General features: G+C 41.3%; 1 protein-coding gene across 1 annotated transcript; it reads right to left on the bottom strand.

Annotated features, from left to right (window-relative positions):
- Positions 1 to 16,122: 16,122 nt before the first annotated feature.
- Positions 16,123 to 18,910, bottom strand: Pramel18 (PRAME like 18). Its single transcript, XM_030253988.1, has 3 exons — positions 18,624 to 18,910; positions 17,601 to 18,185; positions 16,123 to 16,702 (listed from the first exon to the last, which is right to left on the bottom strand). The coding sequence occupies exons 1-3, from the start codon at positions 18,908 to 18,910 to the stop codon at positions 16,123 to 16,125; spliced, it is 1,452 nt and encodes a 483-aa protein (XP_030109848.1).
- Positions 18,911 to 24,709: the final 5,799 nt, after the last annotated feature.

Here is a 24,709-nt window from a genome sequence, read left to right as displayed (position 1 = left end):
TGTCTTCAGAAAATCCAGAAGACCCCTTCCGCTCCACTCGAGCCCCGGGCTTCCTGGCCAGCGGAGTTGCCTGACACCCGCAAGGGCCCACACAGGATTCCCCACGGGATCCTAAGACCTCTGGTGAGTGGAACACAGCTCCGGCCCCAATCCAATCGCGCGGAACCTGAGACTGTGGTACATAGGGAAGCAGAATACCCGGGCCTGACCCGGGGCAAAAGCCCCTTCCGCTCCACTTGAGCCCCGGGCTTCCTGGCCAGCGGAGTTGCCTGACACCCGCAAGGGCCCACACAGGATTCCCCATGGGATCCTAAGACCTCTGGTGAGTGGAACACAGCGCCTGCCCCAATCCAATTGCGCGGAACCTGAGACTGTGGTACATAGGGAAGCAGGCTACCCGGGCCTGATCTGGGGCACAAACCCCTTCCGCTCCACTCGAGCCCCGGGCTACCTTGCCAGCGGAGTCACCTGACACCCGCAAGGGCCCACACGGGATTCCCCACGGGATCCTAAGGCCTCTAGTGAGTGGAACACAACTTCTGCCAGGAGTCCGGTTCGAACACCAGATATCTGGGTACCTTCCCTGCAAGAAGAGAGCTTTCCTGCAGAGAATACTCTACCCACTGAAACCAAGGAGAGTGCTACCCTCCCAGGTCTACTTATAGAGGCTAACAGAGTCACCTGAAGTACAAGCTCTTAACAGAGACAACTATAACAGCTAGCTTCAGAGATTACCAGATGGCGAAAGGCAAATGTAAGAATCCTACTAACAGAAATCAAGACCACTCACCATCATCAGAACGCAGCACTCCCACCATACCTAGTCCTGGGCACCCCAACACAACCGAAAATCTAGACCCAGATTTAAAAACATTTTTCATGATGATGATAGAGTACATCAAGAAGGACTTTCATAAGTCACTTAAAGAATTACAGGAGAACACTGCTAAAGAGTTACAGGCCCTTAAAGAAAAGCAGGAAAACACAGCCAAACAAGTAGAAGTCCTTAAAGAAAAACAGGAAAACACATCCAAACAGGTAATGGAAATGAACAAAACCATACTAGAACTAAAAAGGGAAGTAGACACAGTAAAGAAAACCCAAAGCGAGGCAACGCTGGAGATAGAAACCCTAGGAAAGAGATCTGGAACCATAGATGCAAGCATCAGCAACAGAATACAAGAAATGGAAGAGAGAATCTCAGGTGCAGAAGATTCCATAGAGAACATCGACACAACAGTCAAAGAAAATACAAAATGCAAAAGGATCCTAACTCAAAACATCCAGGAAATCCAGGACACAATGAGAAGACCAAACCTACGGATAATAGGAATTGATGAGAATGAAGATTTTCAACTTAAAGGGCCAGCTAATATCTTCAACAAAATAATTGAAGAAAACTTCCCAAACATAAAAAAAGAGATGCCCATGATCATACAAGAAGCCTACAGAACTCCAAATAGACTGGACCAGAAAAGAAATTCCTCCCGACACATAATAATCAGAACAACAAATGCACTAAATAAAGATAGAATATTAAAAGCAGTAAGGGAGAAAGGTCAAGTAACATATAAAGGAAGGCCTATCAGAATTACACCAGACTTTTCACCAGAGACTATGAAAGCCAGAAGAGCCTGGACAGATGTTATACAGACACTAAGAGAACACAAATGCCAGCCCAGGCTACTATACCCGGCCAAACTCTCAATTACCATAGATGGAGAAACCAAAGTATTCCACGAAAAAACAAATTCACACAATATCTTTCCACGAATCCAGCCCTTCAAAGGATAATAACAGAAAAGAAGCAATACAAGGACGGAAATCACGCCCTAGAACAAACAAGAAAGTAATCCCTCAACAAACCAAAAAGAAGACAGCCACAAGAACAGAATGCCAACTCTAACAACAAAAATAAAAGGAAGCAACAATTACTTTTCCTTAATATCTCTTAATATTAATGGACTCAATTCCCCAATAAAAAGACATAGACTAACAAACTGGCTACACAAACAGGACCCAACATTCTGCTGCTTACAGGAAACCCATCTCAGGGAAAAAGACAGACACTACCTCAGAGTGAAAGGCTGGAAAACAATTTTTCAAGCAAATGGACTGAAGAAACAAGCTGGAGTAGCCATTCTAATATCGGATAAAATCGACTTCCAACCCAAAGTTATCAAAAAAGACAAGGAGGGACACTTCATACTCATCAAAGGTAAAATCCTCCAAGAGGAACTCTCAATTCTGAATATTTACGCACCAAATGCAAGGGCAGCCACATTCATTAAAGACATTTTAGTAAAGCTCAAAGCACCCATTGCACCTCACGCAATAATAGTGGGAGACTTCAACACACCACTTTCATCAAGGGACAGATCGTGGAAACAGAAACTAAACAGGGACACAGTGAAACTAACAGAAGTTATGAAACAAATGGACCTGACAGATATCTACAGAACATTTTATCCTAAAACAAAAGGATATACCTTCTTCTCAGCACCTCACGGGACCTTCTCCAAAATTGACCATATAATTGGTCACAAAACAGGCCTCAATAGATACAAAAATATTGAAATTGTCCCATGTATCCTATCAGACCACCATGGCCTAAGACTGATCTTCAATAACAACATAAATAATGGAAAGCCAACATTCACGTGGAAACTGAATAACACTCTTCTCAATGATAGCTTGGTCAAGGAAGGAATAAAGAAAGAAATTAAAGACTTTTTAGAGTTTAATGAAAATGAAGCCACAACGTACCCAAACCTTTGGGACACAATGAAAGCATTTCTAAGAGGGAAACTCATAGCTCATAATGCCTCCAAGAAGAAACAGGAGAGAGCACATACTAGCAGCTTGACAACACATCTAAAAGCTCTAGAAAAAAAGGAAGCAAATTCACCCAAGAGGAGTAGACAGCAGGAAATAATCAAACTCAGGGGTGAAATCAACCAAGTGGAAACAAGAAGAACTATTCAAAGAATTAACCAAACGAGGAGTTGGTTCTTTGAGAAAATCAACAAGATAGATAAACCCTTAGCTAGACTTACTAAAGGGCACAGGAACAAAATCCTAATTAACAAAATCAGAAATGAAAAGGGAGACATAACAACAGATCCTGAAGAAATCCAAAACACCATCAGATCCTTCTACAAAAGGTTATACTCAACAAAACTGGAAAACCTGGACGAAATGGACAAATTTCTGGACAGATACCAGGTACCAAAGTTGAGTCAGGATCAAGTTGACCATCTAAACAGTCCCATATCACCTAAAGAAATAGAAGCAGTTATTAATAGTCTCCCAGCCAAAAAAAGCCCAGGACCAGACGGGTTTAGTGCAGAGTTCTATCAGACCTTCAAAGAAGATCTAATTCCAGTTCTGCACAAACTATTTCACAAAATAGAAGTAGAAGGTACTCTACCCAACTCATTTTATGAAGCCACTATTACTCTGATACCTAAACCACAGAAAGATTCAACAAAGATAGAGAACTTCAGACCAATTTCTCTTATGAATATCGATGCAAAAATCCTCAATAAAATTCTTGCTAACCGAATCCAAGAACATATTAAAGCAATCATCCATCCTGACCAAGTAGGTTTTATTCCAGGAATGCAGGGATGGTTTAATATACGAAAATCCATCAATGTAATCCATTATATAAACAAACTCAAAAACCACATGATCATCTCGTTAGATGCAGAAAAAGCATTTGACAAGATTCAACAACCATTCATGATAAAAGTTTTGGAAAGATCAGGAATTCAAGGCCCATACCTAAACATGATAAAAGCAATCTACAGCAAACCAGTAGCCAACATCAAAGTAAATGGAGAGAAGCTGGAAGCAATCCCACTAAAATCAGGGACTAGACAAGGCTGCCCACTTTCTCCCTACCTTTTCAACATAGTACTTGAAGTATTAGCCAGAGCAATTCGACAACAAAAGGAGATCAAGGGGATACAAATTGGAAAAGAGGAAGTCAAAATATCACTTTTTGCAGATGATATGATAGTATATAAAATGACCCTAAAAATTCTACCAGAGAACTCCTAAACCTGATAAGCAGCTTCGGTGAAGTAGCTGGATATAAAATAAACTCAAACAAGTCAATGGCCTTTCTCTATACAAAGAATAAACAGGCTGAGAAAGAAATTAGGGAAACAAAACCCTTCTCAATAGTCACAAATAGTATAAAATATCTTGGCGTAACTCTAACTAAGGAGTTGAAAGATCTGTATGATAAAAACTTCAAATCTCTGAAGAAAGAAATTAAAGAAGATCTCAGAAGATGGAAAGATCTCCCATGCTCATGGATTGGCAGGATCAACATTGTAAAAATGGCTATCTTGCCAAAAGCAATCTACAGATTCAATGCAATCCCCATCAAAATTCCAACTCAATTCTTCAACGAATTAGAAGGAGCAATTTGCAAATTCATCTGGAATAACAAAAAACCTAGGATAGCAAAAAGTCTTCTCAAGGATAAAAGAACCTCTGGTGGAATCACCATGCCTGACCTAAAGCTTTACTATAGAGCAATTGTGATAAAAACTGCATGGTACTGGTATAGAAACAGACAAGTAGACCAATGGAATAGAATTGAAGACCCAGAAATGAACCCACACACCTATGGTCACTTGATCTTCGACAAGGGAGCTAAAACCATCCAGTGGTAGAAAGACAGCATTTTCAACAATTGGTGCTGGCACAACTGGTTGTTATCATGTAGAAGAATGCGAATCGATCCATACTTATCTCCTTGTACTAAGGTCAAATCTAAGTGGATCAAAGAACTTCACATAAAACCAGAGACACTGAAACTTATAGAGGAGAAGGTGGGGAAAAGCCTTGAAGATATGGGCACAGGGGAAAAATTCCTGAACAGAACAGCAATGGCATGTGCTGTAAGATCGAGAATTGACAAATGGGACCTAATGAAACTCCAAACTTTCTGCAAGGCAAAAGACACCGTCAATAAGACAAAAAGACCACCAACAGATTGGGAAAGGATTTTTACCTATCCTAAATCAGATAGGGGGCTAATATCCAACATATATAAAGAACTCAAGAAGGTGGACTTCAGAAAATCCAATAACCCCATTAAAAAATGGGGCTCAGAACTGAACAAAGAATTCTCACCTGAGGAATACCGAATGGCAGAGAAGCACCTGAAAAAATGTTCAACATCCTTAATCATCAGGGAAATGCAAATCAAAACAACCCTGAGATTCCACCTCACACCAGTCAGAATGGCTAAGATCAAAAATTCAGGTGACAGCAGATGCTGGCATGGATGTGGAGAAAGAGGAACACTCCTCCATTGTTGGTGGGATTGCAGGCTTGTACAACCACTCTGGAAATCAGTCTGGCGGTTCCTCAGAAAATTGGACATAGTGCTACCGGAGGATCCAGCAATACCTCTCCTGGGCATTTATCCAGAAGATGCCCCAACTGGTAAGAAGGACACATGCTCCACTATGTTCATAGCAGCCTTATTTATAATAGCCAGAAGCTGGAAAGAACCCAGATGCCCCTCAACAGAGGAATGGATACAGAAAATGTGGTACATCTACACAATGGAGTACTACTCAGCTATTAAAAAGAATGAATTTATGAAATTCCTAGCCAAATGGATGGACCTGGAGAGCATCATCCTGAGTGAGGTAACACATTCACAAAGGAACTCACACAATATGTACTCACTGATAAGTGGATATTAGCCCCAAACCTAGGATTCCCAAGATATAAGGTACAATTTGCTAAACACATGAAACTCAAGAAGAATGAAGACTGAAGTGTGGACACTATGCCCCTCCTTAGAATTGGGAACAAAACACCCATGGAAGGAGTTACAGAGACAAAGTTTGGAGCTGAGATGAAAGGATGGACCATGTAGAGACTGCCATATCCAGGGATCCACCCCATAATCAGCATCCAAACGCTGACACCATTGCATACCCTAGCAAGATTTTATTGAAAGGACCCAGATGTAGCTATCTCTTGTGAGACTATGCCGGGGCCTAGCAAACACAGAAGTGGATGCTCACAGTCAGCTAATGGATGGATCACAGGGCTCCCAATAGAGGAGCTAGAGAAAGAACCCAAGGAGCTAAAGGGATCTGCAACCCTATAGGTGGAACAACATTATGAACTAACCAGTACCCCGGAGCTCTTGACTCTAGCTGCATATGTATCAAAAGATGGCCTAATCGGCCATCACTGGAAAGAGAGGCCCATTGGACACGCAAACTTTGTATGCCCCAGTACAGGGGAACGCCAGGGCCAAAAAGGGGTAGTGGGTGGGTAGGGGAGTGGGGGTGGGTGGGTATGGGGGACTTTTGGTATAGCATTGGAAATGTAAATGAGCTAAATACCTAATAAAAAATGGAAAAAAAAATGTTTCTCCCCCCCCCCCAAAAAAAAAAAGAAAATCCAGAAGAGGGAGACAGATCCTGTTAGGAATTGTTGTGAGCCACCATGTAGTTGCTGGGATTTGAACTCAGGACCTTCAGAAGAGCAGTGGGTGCTCTTAGCCACTGAGCCATCTCTCTAGCTCATCTTCTACTATTCTTGATGATCTCTCTAGAAAGCCCTACATTTTAAATTGTCTTGGTCTATTCACAGTATCACACAGTATTTCATTACAAATATCCTCAATGGAAAATAACTGCAAATTTTTGGAAGGGTATGGGGGGGTTGTTTAGTTTTGGGGTGTTTTTTTGTGTGCTTGCTTTTTGTTTTTTGTCTTTTGGTTTTTTTGGACAGGGTTTCCCTGTATAACACCAAAACTAATGGTGTTATTAGTTTTGGACCTAATTCTGTAGACTTAAGCTGACCTCAAACTCACAGAGCTCTGCCTGTCTCTGCATAGTTTTTAGACAGAACAGATGGAATTGAGAAGAAACATTTAGACAGAACTGAAGTAAAGATCTTAGAAGTAAAGGCAGTCAGGCAGTGGTGGCACACACCTTTAACCTCAGCACTTGTGAGGCAGAGGTAGGCAAATTTCTGAGTTTGGGGCCAGTGTAGCTTACAGAGTAAGTTCCAGGAAAGCCAGGACTACACAGAGAAACCTTGTCTGGCAAAGGAGGAGGAGGAGGAGAGAATGAATTGGAATAACTTAAAATTATAAATCAACTTTAAAAACTAAGGAAGCAGAATGCAGAGGGAAAGGGGGAAAAGAAGCTTCAGTGACAGAAGAGGGAACAGGCAGGCTTCTCCTTACCATGGGACAGAACAGGTCTTTCCTTAATAGAAAGGAAGACTTAATTTTATTAAAGAAAACAAGATTTTCTTCTTACAAACTTAGGTTTAATACCCTTAGCAATAAAGGGTAGAAGGGTTTTTTCTCTCTCTATGTAATAAGGATTGAGGCTCACTTTTTTTTTAATCCAGAATAAATGAGTACTTTCTGCACTGGCATTTGGTCTTTTGATCCATATACTCACATATACAGGGATTATTAATCAAGGATTCCTGTTATATTTATTTTTCTTATATGTGTATATATGTATAAGTATGTAATTATTAACATATATGTAAACTGGATGCAACTGGTTTGAATGGAAATGTATAAATGTACATATCTGAGTCTGAATATGAATTTATGTAAGCATATGCTTATTTGTGTTTGCACAATTTTTTCTTCTTCCAACATGATTCTTTTCTCCTGGTTCAATAGGAGTTTGTTATACAAATTTCCCCCTAGCTTGACAAGAGGCATCTATCTGCACAAAAGAGAAAAGGCTACAGCAATTTTTTTTTAATTAGGTATTTTCTTTATTTACATTTCAAATGTTATCCCCTTTACTAGTTTACCCTCCAAAAATCCCCTATCTTCTCCCCCCACCCTTCACCCTACTCCCGAACCCACCCACTCTCACTTCCTGGCCCAGGCATTCCCCTATACTGGGGCATAGAACCTTCACAGGACCAAGGGCCTCTCGTCACATTGATGACCAACTAGGCTATCCTCTGCTACACCTGCAGTTAGAGCCATGAGTCTCTCCATGTGTTTTCTTTGATTGGTGGTTTAGTTCCAGGGAGCTCTATGGTTACAGATTAGTTCACATGGTTGTTTCTCTTAGGGGGCTGCAAACCCCTTCAGCTCCATGGGTACTATCTCTAGATCCTGCATTGGGGACCCTGTGCTTTGTATAATGGATTGCGGCAAGCATCAAATTCTATGTTAGTCAGTCTCTTGTCAGCAAGCATTTGTTGGCATCTCCATAGTATCTGGGTTTGGTGGTGGTTTATGGGATGGATCCCCAGATGAGACAGTTTCTGGATGGTCATGCTTTACAGTCTCTGCTCCGACCATTGTCTCTGTAACTCCTTCAATAGATATTTTGTTCTCCCTTCTAAGAGGGATCAAAGTTTCCACATTTTGGTCTTCTTTCTTGAGTTTCATGTGTTTTGCAAATTGTATCTTAGGTATTCTGAGCTTCTGAGCTAATATCCACTTATCACTGTGTGCATATCATGTGTGTTCTTTTATGATTGGGTTACCTCACTCGGGATAATATCCTCCAGATCCATCCATTTCTCTAAGAATTTCACGAATTCATTGTTTTTAATGACTGTGTAGTCCATTGTGTAAATGTAACACATTTTCTGTATCCATTCCTCTGTTGAGGGACATCTGGGTTCTTTCCAGCTTCTGGCTATTATAATTAAGGCTGCTATGAACATAGTGGAGCATGTGTCCTTATTACAAGTTGGAGCATCTTCTGGGTATATCCAGGAGTGGTATTGCTGGATCTTCTGGTAAAACTATGTCAAATTTTCTGAGGAACCACCAAACTGATTTCCAGAGTGGTTGTACCATCTTGCAGTCCCACCAGCAATGAAGGAGTGTTCCTCTTTCGCCACATCCTCAACAGCATCTGCTGTCACCTGAATTTTTTTATCTTAGCCATTTTGACTGGTGTAAGGTAGAATCTCAGGGTAGATCTGATTTGCATTTCCCTGATAATTAAGGATGTTGAACAATTTTTTTTTCAGGTGCTTCTTGGCCATTTGGTATTCCTCAGTTGAGAATTATTTGTTTAGCTCTGTATTTCATTTTTAAATAGGATTGTTTGGTTTTCTGGAGTCCAACTTTTTGAGTTCTTTATATACATTGTATATTAGCCCCCTATCAGATTTAGGATTGGTAGATTTTTCCAATCTGTTGGTTGCTGTTTTGTCTTATTGACAGTGTCCCTTGCCTTACAGAATCTTTGCAATTTTATGAGGTCCCATTTGTCCATGCTTGATCTTACAGCACAAGCCATTGCTGTTCTGTTCAGGAATTTTATCCCTGTGCCCATATCTACAAGGCTCTTCCCCACTTTCTCCTCTATAGGTTTCAGTGTCTTTCGTTTTATGTGGAGTTCCTTGATCCACATAGACTTGAGCTTTGTACAAGTAGATAAGAATGGATCTATTCTCATTCTTCTACATGCTAACCACCAGTTGAGCCAGCATCATTTGTTGAAAATGCTGTCTTCTTTCCATGGATAGTTTTAGTTCCTTTGTCAAAGATCAAGGGACCATAGGTGTGTGGGTTCATTTCTGCATCTTCAATTCTATTCCATTGATCTACCTGTCTGTCACAGTACCAGTACCATGCAGTTTTTATCACAACTGCTCTGGAGTACATCTTGAGGTCAGAGATGGTGAATCCACCAGAAGTTCTTTTATTGTTGAGAATAGTTTTTGCTATCCTAGGTTTTTTGTTATTCCAGATGAATTTGCAAATTGCCCTTTCTAACTCTGTGAAGAATTGAGTTGCAATTATGAAGGGGATTGCATTGAATCTGTAGATTGCTTTCCACGAGATAGCCATTTTGACTATATTAATCCTGCCAATCCATGAGCATGGGAAATCTTTACATCTTCTGAGATCTTTGTTACTTTCTTCAAAGACTTGAAGTTTTTATCATACAGATCATTCGCTTCCTAAGTTAGAGTCACACCCAGGTATTTTATATTTTTGTGACTATTTTGAAGGTTGTTTTCCTAATTTCTTTTTTTTTTTTAAGATTTATTTATTTAGTATATGTAAGTACACTGTAGCTTTCTTCAGATACACCAGAAGAGGGCATCAGATCTCATTACAGATGGTTGTGAGCCACCATGTGGTTTCTGGGATTTGAACTCAGGACCTCTGGAAGAGCAGTCAGTGCTCTTAACCACTGAGCCATCTCTCCAGCCCCCACTTTTCCTAATTTCTTTCTCAACCTTTTTATCCTTTGTGTAGAGAAGGGCTTTGTGTAGAGAATGATTTGTTTGAGTTAATTTTGTATCCAACTACTTCACTGAAGTTATTTATTGTTGGGGCCGGTCTGCAGCTCTCATGTCCGGGTTCCAGCCTGGAAGGCATCTTGGAACTGGAAGAGAAGTGGGAGCCTATACGGGTTGAAAAATAATGGAAGCAAGACAACTAGTCTGCTCAAGGTTCAAATGTTTAATGGCAGACATGCTTTATAAAAGAGGGGGGAAAGTCCATTCCTGCCAATTCATCCTTAGAACCTGGAACCAGCTGCAGGTGATTACATGAAGAATAGGGCATAGTCTCCAAACTAGCTCTGAGGGGATATCAGCAGGTGGCATTATCTTGAAGAGGAACAGTGACAGTGGCTCAACAATAAAGTGATGTATGAAGGAAGGCTCCACCCTAGATAATCTCCTTAGTGGCAGCAAGGTCAAGTTCTGGCTCAGCCTGCTTCAGGCTTATGGGAGGCTACAATTTATCAGATTTAGGAGTTCTCTGGGGGAATTTTTGGGGTCACAGAAGTATACTGTCATATCATCTGAAAATAGTGATATTTTGACTTCTTTCTTTCCAATTTGTATTCCTTCGATCTCCTTTTGTTGTATAATTGCTCCGGCTAGGACTTCGAATACTATATTGAATAGGTAGGGAGAGAGTGGGCAATTTTGTCTCATCCTTGATTTTAGTGGGACTGCTTCAAGTTTCTCACCATTTAGTTTCATGTTGGCTACTGGTTTGTAATATATTGCTTTTATTATGTTTAGGTATGGGCCTTGAATTCCTGATCTTACCACGACTTTTATCATGAAAAGGTGTTGGATTTTATCAAATGCTTTCTCAGCATCTAATGAGATGATCATGTGATTTTTGTCTTTGAGTTTGTTTATATGTGGATTACATTGATGGATTTCTGTATATTGGATCATCCATGCATCCCTGAGATAAAGACTAGTTGATCATGATGGATGATCGTTTTGATGTGTTCTTGGATTTGGTTTGCAAGAATTTTATTGAGTATTTTTGCATCAACATTCATAAGGGAAATTGGCCTGACATTCCCTTTCTCTGTTGGGTCTTTGTGTGGTTTAGGTATCAGAGTAATTGTGTCATTATAGAATGAATTGGGTAGAGTACCTTCTGTTTCTATTTTGTGGAATAGTTGAGGAGTATTGGAATTTGGTCTTCTTTGAAGGTCTCATAGAACTCTGCACTAAACCCATCAGGTCCTCGGCTTTTTTTCTAAGGGAGACTATTAATGACTATTTCTATTTCCTTAGGGGCTATGGGACTGTTTAGATTGGTAATCTGATCCTAAATTAACTTTGGTACCTGTTATCTGTCTAGCAAGTTGTCCATTTCATCCAGGTTTTCCAGTTTTGGAGTATAGGCTTTTGTAGTAGAATCTAATTATTTTTTGGATTTCCTCAGATTCTATTGTTATATCTCCCTTTTCATTTCTGATTTTGCACATTAGTATACTGTCTCTCTGCCCTCTAGTTAGTCTGGCTAAGGGTTTATCTATCTTGTTGATTTTCTCAAAGAACCAGCTCCTGGTTTGGTTCATTCTTTGTATTGTTCTTTTTGTTTCCACTGGATTGATTTCAGCCCTTAGTTTGATTATTTCCTTCCGTCTACTGCTCTTGTGTGAATTTGCTTCCTTTTGTTCTAGAGCTTTTAGGTGTGTTGTCAGACTGCTAGTTAGTGTATGCTCACTCCAGTTTCTTTTTGGATGCACTCAGAGAATGAATTTTCATCTTAGGATTGCTTTCATTGTGTCCCATAAGTTTTGGAATGTAGTGGCTTCATTTCCATTAAACTCTTGAAAATCTTTAATTTCTTTATTTCTTTCTTGATCAAGTTGTCTTTGAGTAGAGTGTTGTTCAGCTTCCACGAGAATGTTGGCTTTCTATTATTTGTGTTGTTATTGAAGTTCAACCTTATTCTGTGGTGATCTGATAGGATGCATGGGATTATTTTAATATTTTTGTATCTGTTGAGGCCTGTTTTATGACTGATTATATGGCCAATTTTGGAGAAGGTACCATGAGGTGCTGAGAAAAAGTTATATCCTTTTGTTTTGGGATAAAATGTTCTATAGGTATCAGTTAAGTCCATTTGTTTCATAACTTCTGTTAATTTCATTGTATCTCTGTCTAGTTTCTGTTTCCAGGATCTGTCCACTGATGAGAGTTGAATGTTGAAGTCTCCCACTATTATTGTGTGAGGTGCAATATGTGCTTTGAGATTTACTCAAGTTTCTTTAATGAATGTGATGCCCTTGCATTTAGAGCATAGTTGTTCAGAATTGAGTGTTCATCTTGGTAAATTTTACCTTTGGTGAGTAAGAAGTGTCCCTCCTTATCTTTTTTGATAACCTTAGGTTAAAAGACATTTTTATTCAATAATAGAATGGCTACTCCAGCTTGTGTCTTGGAACCATGTGCTTGGAAAATTGTTTTCCAGCCCTTTACTCTGAAGTAGTGGTTTTCTTTTTCACTGAGGTGGGTTTCCTGTATGCAGCAGAATGTTCGGTCCTGTTTACATAAACAGTCTGTTAGTCTATGACTTTATTTGGGAATTTAATCCATTGATATTAAGAGACATTTAGGAAAAGTCATTGTTGCTTCCTGTTATTTTTGTTCTTAGAGCTTAATTTTGTTCATGTGGCTGTCTTCTTTTAGGTTTCTTGAAAGATTATTTTCTTGCTTTTTCTAGAGTCCAACTGTCTCTGTGATCCTGTGATGCTGAGATTCTGGGTGTATCAGACTTCTTGGTAGTCAAGCTTCCTCTGGGACCCAGAGATCCTGCTGTGACCAATCTCCTTGGATCTTGGGATCCTAAGATTCTGGGCCCTTTGAGCACCTGGAAGTGGTACCTCCTCTGGGGACTATGGGGCTATTGGCTGAGTTCTAAACCAAGGTAGACCAGTGATGACCAGAAGGAACCTGAGCCACTGATTGGGCAGGGTTCCTATGTCCTGCTCCAGCTATCCACAGACACCCTCAGTTCTATTGGAACAGATGTTGTGTTCCACTTACCAGTGATTCTTAGATCCTGGGCTTGCTAGGGTGCCTGTGGGGTGGGGAGTTCTCTGGAGACTGTGGGACTGCCTACCGAATTTGGGCCCAAAATGGCCCTGTGCTGGCACCCACCAGAAGGAACCTGACTCACTCAGTCCCCAGAACTCAGGCCCCAGAAATTAATCCTTTACTTAATACCCTACTGCTTTACAATGAGGTGGTAAATGCAAGAGATTGAAGTTTCTGACTTCAGAGGAACTCAGACCAGCAGGTTAGTTACCACAGTAAAGCGGCAGACTTAAGAAAGGTAAACACTACCTGGGCTTGGTGGTGCATACCTCTAATCCCAGCACTCAGGAGACAGGGAGGCAGATTTTGGAGTTCAAGGCCAGCCTGATCTACAGTGTGAGTCCCAAGACAGCCAGGGCAACAGAAAGGTAAACACTTTATTATTTATATTATTTATTATACAGCAATCCTAAATATCAAACCCCAGTGGATGCTTTAGCCCATTTGCTTAACTTTAAGAAAGAACCATGAAAGAAAGAAGAGCCAGGGCTGGCCCCTACAACTGTCCTTGCAGACAGGGAGAGAAACACAGTTGTGCTTTCCCCAGAAGGGACAGAGTGTTCCAGATGGGATCAGCTCAGCACACGAACTTGAGAAACTGACATCAAACATGGTAGCCATTGACCAAGGCTAGAGAGCTGTGGTAAATACCAGACCTAGAGAATGATTATGGTCAAGTCTCAAGTGTAGGACAAGGCTCTCCAAAATGGTGGTGAGAGGCAACAGGGCCTTTGTCCCTGCACATCCCTATACCCTAGTTTAGGCCACCCAGAGTCTCTGCTTCACACTCAGGGATGCTCCCAGGAACTAGGAGCTGGAGTCAGCTGACACTTGAATCATGAAAGTCTCATGAGAAAATAAGGACTCCTAGAATATGTATGTAAAATCAGTGCAGGAACTGCTTAGGAGTGGCTTGATTCCCAACATTTGTGATACAGATACAGGAAAAACTGTGACATGAAGGCCAGCCTGGTCAACCTATTCACTTCAAAGTCAACCAAAGCTAGATAGAACATACATAAGTGGAAAAAAAATCTATATTGGTCATTTCTACTGGTATCTGGGATACTAGCACTCCAGAAACTGAGGTAGAAGAATTGCCATGGACTACAGATTAAAAATCCATTTGAAAACATAACCAAAAAAAAAAAACCAACAATTAAAAACAAAACAAAAAAACAAAGGATACAATGAACCATATTTTTTTTTAAAGATTTATTTATTTATTTATTATATGTAAGTACACTGTAGCTGTCTTCAGACACTCCAGAAGAGGGCATCAGATCTTGTTACAGATGGTTGTGAGCCACCATGTGGTTGCTGGGATTTGAACTCTGGACCGTTGGAAGAACAGTCCGGTGCTCTTACCCACTGAGCCATCTCACCAGCCCACAATGAACCATATTAATGAAAGCAAATAAATTGCCATTTCAATTCATGAGGGCTGGATTGGAGAACACCTATGCACACATTTGTTTTATTTTATCTTTCACACAAGTTGTCATGTAGCCCAAGCTGACCTGTAATTTGCATTGTAACTGAGGTCAGCTTGAGCTAGTCAGTGCCCTACAGAAGCCCCTCTGTGCTGAAGTTACTCAACCTGCTTTGCAGAACTATATTTTCAGCTCTCAGCAAAATGAGAAACAAATTGTTCAATATCTGAGACTAAGCACACTCTGTAATTGATGGTGAAGACATCATTGGGCTTTGTTTTCTTCTGGTGAGGAAAGCAAAAGCCTTTCAGGAGTCTCAGCTCTTGCCTGTTTATGTGCTTGGGTTAGCTGAGGCACTAGGGAACAGTGTCTGCTTTCAAAGACACCATGTAACAAAGTTTCTCAGGTGAGGAAGGATAAAGAGCTGTTGTGGCTATAAGGGTGAGTTTTCCTTCTACATTAAAGATTATTGGGGGCTTGATGTGGGGAAGCTAGTAGGGTCATACCTAATCTGGGAATGATGTCTGAACTGCATCCCGCAGGTCTGTAACTCTGTGTGAACTGTATGTTTTGTCTGCATGCACTTATATGCATCACATACATAGGAGGTCAGAAGTGTTCATAGGATGGAATGGAAGTGGAATTACACAGAGCTAGATGGATGAGAGCCTACTGGTTGGTATCAGGAAAGAATTCTAAGTTGTCTAAGAGTGTAGCACATGCTCTAATCTCTTGGGCCATATCTCCTGCCCCTAAGGTGCCAAATTTTGAGATAGAGTACACACCTGAAGATAAAATACCCAGTAGTCTATTAATAGTAAATGAGTTTGGTCTATAGGCTGGTACCATCTGGACAACACAACCTAAAACATGGTGTGTGTGTGTGTGTGTGTGTGTGTGTGTGTGTGTGTGTGTGTGTAACAGAGCAGTGCTGAGTTACAGAGGCAGAGCTACAAGGCTGAGGAAAAAGTCTTGTTGTGAAGCTGTATCTAGAGGCAATGAACCAGAAGATGCAGGAGAGGGAATTCCCTCCATAGACGACTTCACTGCAAAATTTACTCCATGTCTTAAAGAACACTGGTACCCTTTCCTCCATTTTTGCCTCTACAGATCTTTTTTTGTGACAGGAGGGACTGGGATGCAGGTCAAGGCTGGATTTGAAATAAATAAATATAACAATAATAATAATAATAATAGAATATTGTCAGCACACGGAGTCTAGGAATCCCCAGTGGGTCTGAGGCATGACAAACCTGCTTATTTTGTCTCTACCTTTCTGGGGCTGAATTGAACTGGAAGGTGGTCAGGTTTCATTTCCCAGCATCCAGAATCAAACTTCTCTTTGCTGCCAACAAAGGCAAAGGCTAGTCTTCCTGCCATAGATGCAGCGCCTCAAACAATGAGAGCAGGTGTCTGTAGCAAAGATGATTGTCTTGGGCTGCCTTTTGGCTATAAGTATATCCATGAGGTCAGAACACAGTTGGACAAATTCCTCTACCACAACATTACGCCGGTGATCATAGCACTCTAGAGGGGCAGGGTACTGCTCCACACACAACTTACTTAGATTGGCCATGCATTTCAGAAGGTCTTTCAGTACAAGATTGGAGAAGTCATTGTCACAGAAATTGACCATGGTGAGTTGTGAGCACTGGCTCAGGGCAGGCAAGAGGACTTTGAGTTGAGAGTCATTCATCTTGCAGTGCTCAAACTTCAGGGTCTGCAGAGTTTCAGATACATTCTTTAGGAGAATTTGGAGACTCTTGAAACCTGACTTGGGAAACTCTACACCATGGAATTGCAGATGTTTCAATTGATAGAGCCTCTGACAGTCTGACATGTGTTTGAAGTCTGACTTTGAGAGTTGGCAGCGATTCATAGACAAGGACTCCAAGGGGCTCTTCAGGCATCTAGAACAAGAACAAGAAATTGGTTCTGGCTCATGGTGCTGGAGGACACTAGTAAGATTGACACTGACACAGAGAAGCTACATATGTAGTGTCACTCTATGCTTATGCTGAAGGTCCACCTTGGGGATACAGCATGTTGGTATCTACGCATAGCATTGTCTACTGAGGTATATTTCAATCATGTGGGATTGGCTCATACCATAGATCTGCAACTCTCCTTCCTCACTCTTCCAGAGAACTAGAGTTTGCCCCATCATGCCAGGAGAGCATAGCTAGAAAGATCTAGCGTAGAAATGTTCTGGTAACATCTTGGCCTGTGTCCTGCAGAGTTTATCCATGTTCCTGCTGTCTCCACTATCTTTATTTATGATTGCACTGTTTCACCCTTTACACTGATGACCCCCATCCCTGGGTCACAGATTTCCCATCTACTTAGTCCCAAGTTGTGTTCAAACCACCCATTCCTTTAGGGGAAATGAAAGGCTGACTGACTCCAATAGAGGAACAAACTGGTTCCTGGTCTCATCTATCTTTGTAGAGGGCAGGTGTGGAGCCTCCCCTTATCAGGGCCCTCTGCTCTGTCCTGTTTCCTTGCATCAGTTTTGCCTGGATTTGAAAGAGGAATATGCAAAGCACATTTAATGCGTCTGACGGGACAATGGACATGCTTGCAAGGCAGCTCTCTCAATATCCCCTACCCCAGTTCAGACTTTATTAAAAGAGTGGGGATTGAATCAAGTGAGCTCCATTAAGAAGGAAACAATCCACACTTTGATAGTGTAATAAGTCCATCATTGTAACATACTCTATGACTGGCATGCCTTAGATCCCCATTAGTGCTTGAAGTAAAGGCAAAGGTATATTGCCATAGCAGAAACAGGTCCCCATCTTTCCTTACCTGAACAAGTGTTTCATGTGGTCCCTGGAAAAGTAGTCACCATTCATGGAGAGATGCTGGAGACACTTGAGTTTGGAGAATTGAGAAAGGAATTTGGCAGCACCTTTTTTTACCTCTGCAAATCTATACACACCACTACCTGACATCAAGTACATTTGACATAGATGGAATCTGAGAAGATTTCTCATCTGGCCAAAGCAAGGAGCAAAGCAACTTAGAAAGGATAGGACCTGATTTGTGTGTATTTCCAATTCCTCAATATAGTTTGGATGAAAAATGTTCAAGATCCATTTAATAATCTCCACTGGGAAGGCAATAATATTCATTTTCAGACAGCATAGCCTCACATACTCGTTTCTCTGCTGGGCCCATTGTAGAAAGCATGTTTGGTCTTTGTTGAGAGAGAAGAAGAGGCTCAGGTCAGTGACCACCTTCAAACGCCTCCTCAGTGCATATTTAGGTATGCGTTTCGAAATTTGCTCCTTTCTCCCTTTCTCTGCTGAGTGGATTCCATTGTTTTTTCCAGTCCATACATCCCAGAAATCGTGGTGCAAATCTCTCAAATCCACAACTTGAAGCTTCCTTCTTCTGTGAGGGAAAAAAAATGTGAAGTTTCATAATGTAAAACAGGAACCAACATGGAGTCAGCTTGGATCCCACTTGTCTAATGTCAGCTCCATCATAGCACCTCACACCAGGCAGGCAAGAACACTGCATGAGCTGCATCTGGAGACATGTCCCACTTCCCTCCATTCAGTGGCTCTTGGCTTGTGTCTCTTCCATATCTAGTATCTGTAGGAAAGCCAAATAAAAGCTCATCATACTATGGCTACTTGTACTCTGAGCGATCCTGATCTATGACTGTCTTCTAGATCAGCTTTCAACTTGAATAGTAATTCTATAGACCTGCATGTCGATGACATCATTAGCCTCTGTCCTGTTGACCCCATTCTTCCTGCACTCATGGGTGTCTTTACCACTAACTCTATGATTCCCCTTCTCGCCTCCTTGGGCCTTGCTTACCTGAGACTAACATTCTGTGTCAGCAGTATATCTATGCCATTGAGCACAGCTTGCAGCATCTCCACACCAGCGGTTTTAAGCAGTGCCCCCACAGGGAGGCAGGGAAAGGGCCAGGTTGCCACCATTTTCTTTATTATCTCTGTGTGTCTGCTATTGAAGGCCTTTATGAAGAGTGGTGGGAAGAGCGTGATGGGCAGGTCCTCCAGATTAGAGAAGTCTATGGAATCCTTCCTCACCACCCCCTCCAGTGCCAGCTGCAGGAGTGTGGGAGGGTTGTAGGTGCTCATCCTGATAGATATTCAGTCAGAAGGAACCTGGTGAAGCATTTAGCAGACATAATTTCAGGCTAAGTTTTGGAAATTCCTATGTCTCACCATCGCAGGAACCAGAAGGCCTGAGCCTATGCTCTGGCAATAATGGAGAATTCAGTCTGCCCAACTATCCAATCTTGTGCTCTCCAAGCCAAAAGTTCACTCACAGCATGGAGATTCTCTTTTAAGCACCCACAGTGGAAAAAGATAACAATTGTCCCACGGGATCCCAACCCTTGCTCCTTATAATCACAAGCCTAGTCAGAAGAGTTATTCAGGAGCATACAGTCTGGCCAGAGTCTTGTTACAGGAAAAAGACACTGAACAACTTTGCAGGCCCATTAGAAAATATAGTGCTGATGTCACAAACCCAACCAGCCTTGTTATCCTTTCAACAGATTGATCCCTCCTGGGAAGGGCGAAGGAGAACCTTTGAGATGCTTGTCTGTATGTATTACTTAACTCTTTGAAGGCCAGTGCGAGCAAGCTGGGCTATATTATATTGATTTGGGAAATGAGGTAAAATTCATGGACCCCTGGCTATACACTTACCACATCTAAAATGCCAAACCTAAGTAAAATGTACGACTTTCCCCAAAGCATTTGGAATGCCATGCTACTGTATGAAAGCAACTGCTCATGTGAGTCTTAGAGGAGAAGCCAAGTGTACATAGGCTAAAGGGAGGGCAGTTTCCCATGAGAAGTTGGGGTCCAGACAAAGAAAGAGATGAGACAATATATTTATCAATACGTCTAATCTTTTGTTTATACTTTAAAATATGGTATTGACTGAGAAAGGGGGTTCTGCAGAGTTGGATCTCCTTACAATCCTGAATTTAAGACATTATGTAGCCGAGGCTTGCTCCCACACACCATGCTCTGGCCTGTGATTATCAGTGTTGGGTTTTGGGGGTTTGTTGTTGTTGTTGTTGTTTTTCTACTATGCTTGCCTAGGGCACTATGCTTTTAGAACTCTGCATAAATCCCACACAAGCCCATTAGAATACATAATTTAAACTCTTTGGAGGAGAGTTGGGAGGATTTCAGACCAGTCTAATATACAACTATACTTTATGCTAGTTCAGGTTAGGGGAAATCAAGTGAAATAGGATTTTAAATGTCTTCATTGAAGTAATCCTGTATTGGGGTTTGTTTCCACTACACAAGTGCTCTATCATTCTGCAATAATTTCAGGTCATCTATTTCATTTTGTTTAATTTCATGTAGAAGTGAGGTGTCTTCTTGTAACCAAGTCTTGCCTTGATTGTGCTATATGTGTACAGTGCATTAATTCTAGCTTTTAGGTTGGCTACTCTGTACAATTTTCCTACATTCATGCATGCATACATATATAAGATATAGACATATCTTATACAATGTCTAATCACCTGGATAAGAGTGAAGCAACCACATGCCTACAGCCTTGGTTCCTGGGTCAGATGTGGCTTCAGGGACACAAGCCAATAGCTAGAACTTTGGCCTTGTGTGCCTGAAGGCTTCCCCAGCACAATTTGTAAGGTATAGGTAAGAAGAAATTCCAGTTCATACAATTGCAAAACCATAATCAGTGAAACATAATTTAAGAGACTGCAGAAGGATTAAGTTATAAAGAAGATCCTAACTGAACTTCCAGATTATATCTAGAAAATTGGATGGAACCAGAAGGCTGGAGAGTTCAAGAAAGCTTATTCCTTGTTTAAAATCTCAGAAATACACATTAATCCCATTTCTCATTAAAACTTAAGTCTATCATGTCTGAACATTGTAAATTAGAAACGAAGTTGTACCTGGATGGTGGTAAGGCGAGCCCAGCATGCAAGAGCCTCCTTATGGAGGGAAAATTCTTACCTGATATGGACAGTGGCTACAAGGCTCCTACTCCCAGCAGGTCCACACAGTGACTCCAAGGTTCAGGACTCTCATCCTCCTTGGCATCCTCTGACTCTTTTATAGTCCCTCCCTCCCCATCCCCATGTGGCTCCGCCTTCCACATCCTTTTTTCTCATTGGTCCATTGAGTCTCCACCCACTTAATCCTCTTAAAGATTCATTTTTCCAATGGTTGATTAATTGAATCAGACCTTCTTTTTTGAAATCTAAAATACTGATCTGGAAATGCTGGATTTCACTGTTTGCATGATTGAATCTTTGTTTTGTTTTGTTTTGTTTTGTTTTGTTTTTTCGAAACAGGGTTTCTCTGTATAACCCTGGCTGTCCTGGAACTCACTTTGTAGACCAGGCTGTCTTGGAACTCAAAAATCCACCTACTTCTGCCTCCAGAGTGCTGGGATTAAAAGCGTGCACCACCATGCTGGGCTTGGATGCTCATAGTCATCTATAAGATGGAACACAGGGCCCCCAATGGAGAAGCTAGAGAAAGCACCCAAGGAGCTGAAGGGGTCTGCAACCCTATAGGTGGAACAAAAATATGAACTAACCAGTACCCCCAGAGCTCATATCTCTAGCTGCATATGTAGCAGAAGATGGCCTAGTTGGCCATCACTGGGAAGAGAGGCCCCTTGGTATTGCAAATTTTATATGTCCCAGTATAGGGGAATGCCAGGGTCAAGAAGCAGGAGTGGATGGGTAGTGGAGCAGGGTGGACAGAGGGTATAGTGAACTTTCGGGATAGCATTTGAAATGTAAATAAAGAAAATATCTAATAAAAATAAATAAATAAAATTCAAAAAAAGCCAAACACAAGACAAACAAACAAACAAACTAATCCCATATGTGTATTTTGCAGATTTGAAAGTGTTGCAATGGGTTGCAGGAGTCTGTAAGCCTTGCTACCCAGAATTTTAGTTGGAAAGATGCTTGATAAAGGAATTTAGAACCACCATGAGCAAGATGGGTACTTTGTCACAAGTTTAATACCGATAGCAAGACATTATGAGATGGAAGTCAAAGGAACAGTAAGGCTTTAATAACACACCTGTGTAATCCCAGCATGTGGTACACATCTTTGAACTTCAGAAGTATAGGCAGGAGGATCTCTGTGAGTTTCAGGCCAGCATGATCTACACAGTGAGAACAACTGTCTTTAGCCATGCATAGAGGTACACCCCTTTAATCACAGCACTGAGAAGGCAAAGGCTGGTCTACAGAGAAAATTCAAGGACAGCCAGAGCTATACAATGTGATGCTATTTCAGGGATGATAGGGGGTGAGGGGTAGGGCGAGCAAAGCTTTATTGAACACCCATGCAATCCCAGCATTTGGTACCTACCTTTCATTTTAGTAGTCCAAAAGCAAAGACAGGCAGATCTCTGTGAGTTTCAGGCCACCTGGACCCACACAGTGAAAACCTTTCAATCAATATGAAATTCCAAACACAAAACAGTGGTACTTTTCTTGAAGAAAACAGTAAAAACCTTAGTTCATCAAATGGACTTTTAGAACCCATTTAACTAGTAACCCTACATGGGCTCAAGAGTTAAAGGCACTGGTTCCAAGCCTGAAGACCCCAGTTTGATTTCTGGATCCCAGGAATTCACACACCTGTAGACCAGCCTGGCCAGGAACTCATAGAGATCTACCTGCCTTTACCTTTTGAGTGCTGTGATTAAAGGGGTGAACCTCTATGTATGACTAAAGAAACACACAGACAGCTGAAAGGTTTCCTCTGACCTCCACATATGCACCATGAAAAATGACCCACCTACCAGTAATTAGAAATCAAATAATGCCAGGAATTTGGTGCGTGCCTTTAATCCCAGCACTTGTGAGACAGAGGAGGCACATCTCTGTGAAGTGGAGGCCAGCCTGTTCTATGAAGTTATTTCCAGGACAGCCAAAGCTACAGAGTAAGTAAGACTGTCCCAAAACACAAAACAAACAAGAAAATAAAATCAAATAATATTTGTGGATCTGTTCTTTTCTTCCAAGTATGTGCCGTGGAGATCAAAGTCACATCCCCATGCTAAGCCACTTTTTGGGCTGTTCAGTTTCTTTTAAGAAGGAAACTCCCTCTCACTCTCTTAAGGCTCATTCTCTTACTCTTACTCCCTTGCTCCCCCTCTCTCCACCTTCCCTTACCCCCTTTCTCCATGTGGTCATGGCCACCCTCTGCTTCTCTACTCTCTCCATCTCTCTGCCTTTCTATAATAAATGCCTTAAAACCAAAAAAAAAAAAAACTCATTTTTTGGGTAAATTTCATACATATTGTTCTTATATCATTTCCGCCTCACTCCTCTGATTGCTATTTTATACCTCCCCACTTCCTTCTCAACTTCATAACCTCTTCGATAATAATTACTGTTACATACCCATTTATCAATACATCCTGATGAGTCCCATTAATGTTGCTCATATACACAGGTTTAGGGAAAACCACTTGGGATGGGATTGGATAACCTATTAATGGGCTGGTCCTGGGAGATGAGTGGTTCTCCCCATTTTAGCAGCCACTTAATCGTTCTATTCTTTTTTTCTTTCTTTCTTTCTTTTTTTTTTTTTTTTTTTTTTGGTTTTTCGAGACAGGGTTTCTCCTCATAGCCCTGGCTGTCCTGGAACTCACTTTGTAGACCAGGCTGGCCTCTAACTCAAAAATCTGCCTGCCTCTGCCTCCCAAGTGCTGGGATTAAAGGCATACATTTAGTATATTTAACAATTATTTATTTTTTATTAACTTATTCCCTAATATATTAGATCCCAATGCAAGTTTCTCCCTCAGTCCTTTTTCACCACCCTTACCTCCTCCATCCCATACACTTCCTCCCTCCCCATCCACTCCTCTTCCATTTCCATTTCGAAAACAGTAGACTTTTTAGGAGTATGAAACAAACTTGTCACATCAAGTTGCAATAAAATTAAGCACCTTGCCTCATATTAAGGTTGGTCAAGGCAACCAGTAGGAGCACAAGGGTCCAAGAGAAGACAACAACATCAGAACACAGCTCCCATTCCTTCTGTTAAGAGTCCCAGAAGACACCAAGCTACACAACTATAACATGAATATATGGACTAGGTTAGATGCATTCAGGCTCCGTAATTGTTGGTTCAATCTTAGTGAGCCACTTTGAGTTCATGATAGTTGGTTCTGTGGATTTTCTTGAGGTGACCTTGACCCCTCTCACTCATACAATCTTTCTTTTTCCCTCTTGAGCTTAATTCTCCCAATTTAAGCTTGGTTCTGCATCTGTATCCATCAGTCACTGGATGAAGCCTCTCCAATCAGACACCAATCTATGTATATAGCAGTATATCATAAGGCATCTTTTTGTTGTGGATAGCCCTGGGCCTTATTATGTTTGATGTTAATTCCATTCTCCTGTGAGTGGTTGTGAACAAGGAATGAGTCAGCACTCAGGTGATTTCCTGTAAACCTGCTTCCCACCTTCATTTGTAAAATAAAAGAGAGCTGATGATTGGGCAGATAAAAGGGAAGGTGGAGCAGAAGGTGAGGGAGAAAATGGAAGAGGGAGAGGATGCAGAGGAGGAGGAAGATGAAGAAGAAAAGCAGAGCAAAAACTCATGGCCTGGAGAAACCGCAAGTTCTAAGGGGTTTCATAGATGTAGAAGATGGTAGTGTAGCAGTAGATCAAGGAGCACAGCATGTATTCATATTAACTGAGTCATGTTTTCATTGCTGGGAAATGTTTGGGTTGGAGAGTTACCGCAACAAAATGGCACCCAACATATTGATTTGAGTTCAACTAACCTGAGATAAAGATTCACTGACCCCCAACCCCTGAATGGGACTTGGGTAGTGACCTTGGCTGTAGCAGTATGGATTTAAAGCTGACTAGATTTAAGGGGCCCACAGAGAACAGC

This window comes from Mus musculus, chromosome 4, assembly GCF_000001635.26.
Source record: "Mus musculus strain C57BL/6J chromosome 4, GRCm38.p6 C57BL/6J".
In the NCBI taxonomy this organism is placed as follows: Eukaryota; Metazoa; Chordata; class Mammalia; order Rodentia; family Muridae; genus Mus; species Mus musculus.
Note: the sequence above shows the minus strand (reverse complement) of the source record. Positions and strands in the feature narration are given on the sequence as shown.

Excerpts from the sequence above, each read along its gene's own strand:
- Pramel18 (XM_030253988.1), bottom strand. The coding sequence starts at position 18,910 with ATGAGCACCTACAACCCTCCCACACTCCTGCAGCTGGCACTGGAGGGG. Across the intron at positions 18,186-18,623 it reads ACACAGAATGTTAGTCTCAG|AAGGAAGCTTCAAGTTGTGG; the intron begins GTAAGCAAGGCC and ends CCCTCACAGAAG. Across the intron at positions 16,703-17,600 it reads CACATGAAACACTTGTTCAG|ATGCCTGAAGAGCCCCTTGG; the intron begins GTAAGGAAAGAT and ends TTCTTGTTCTAG.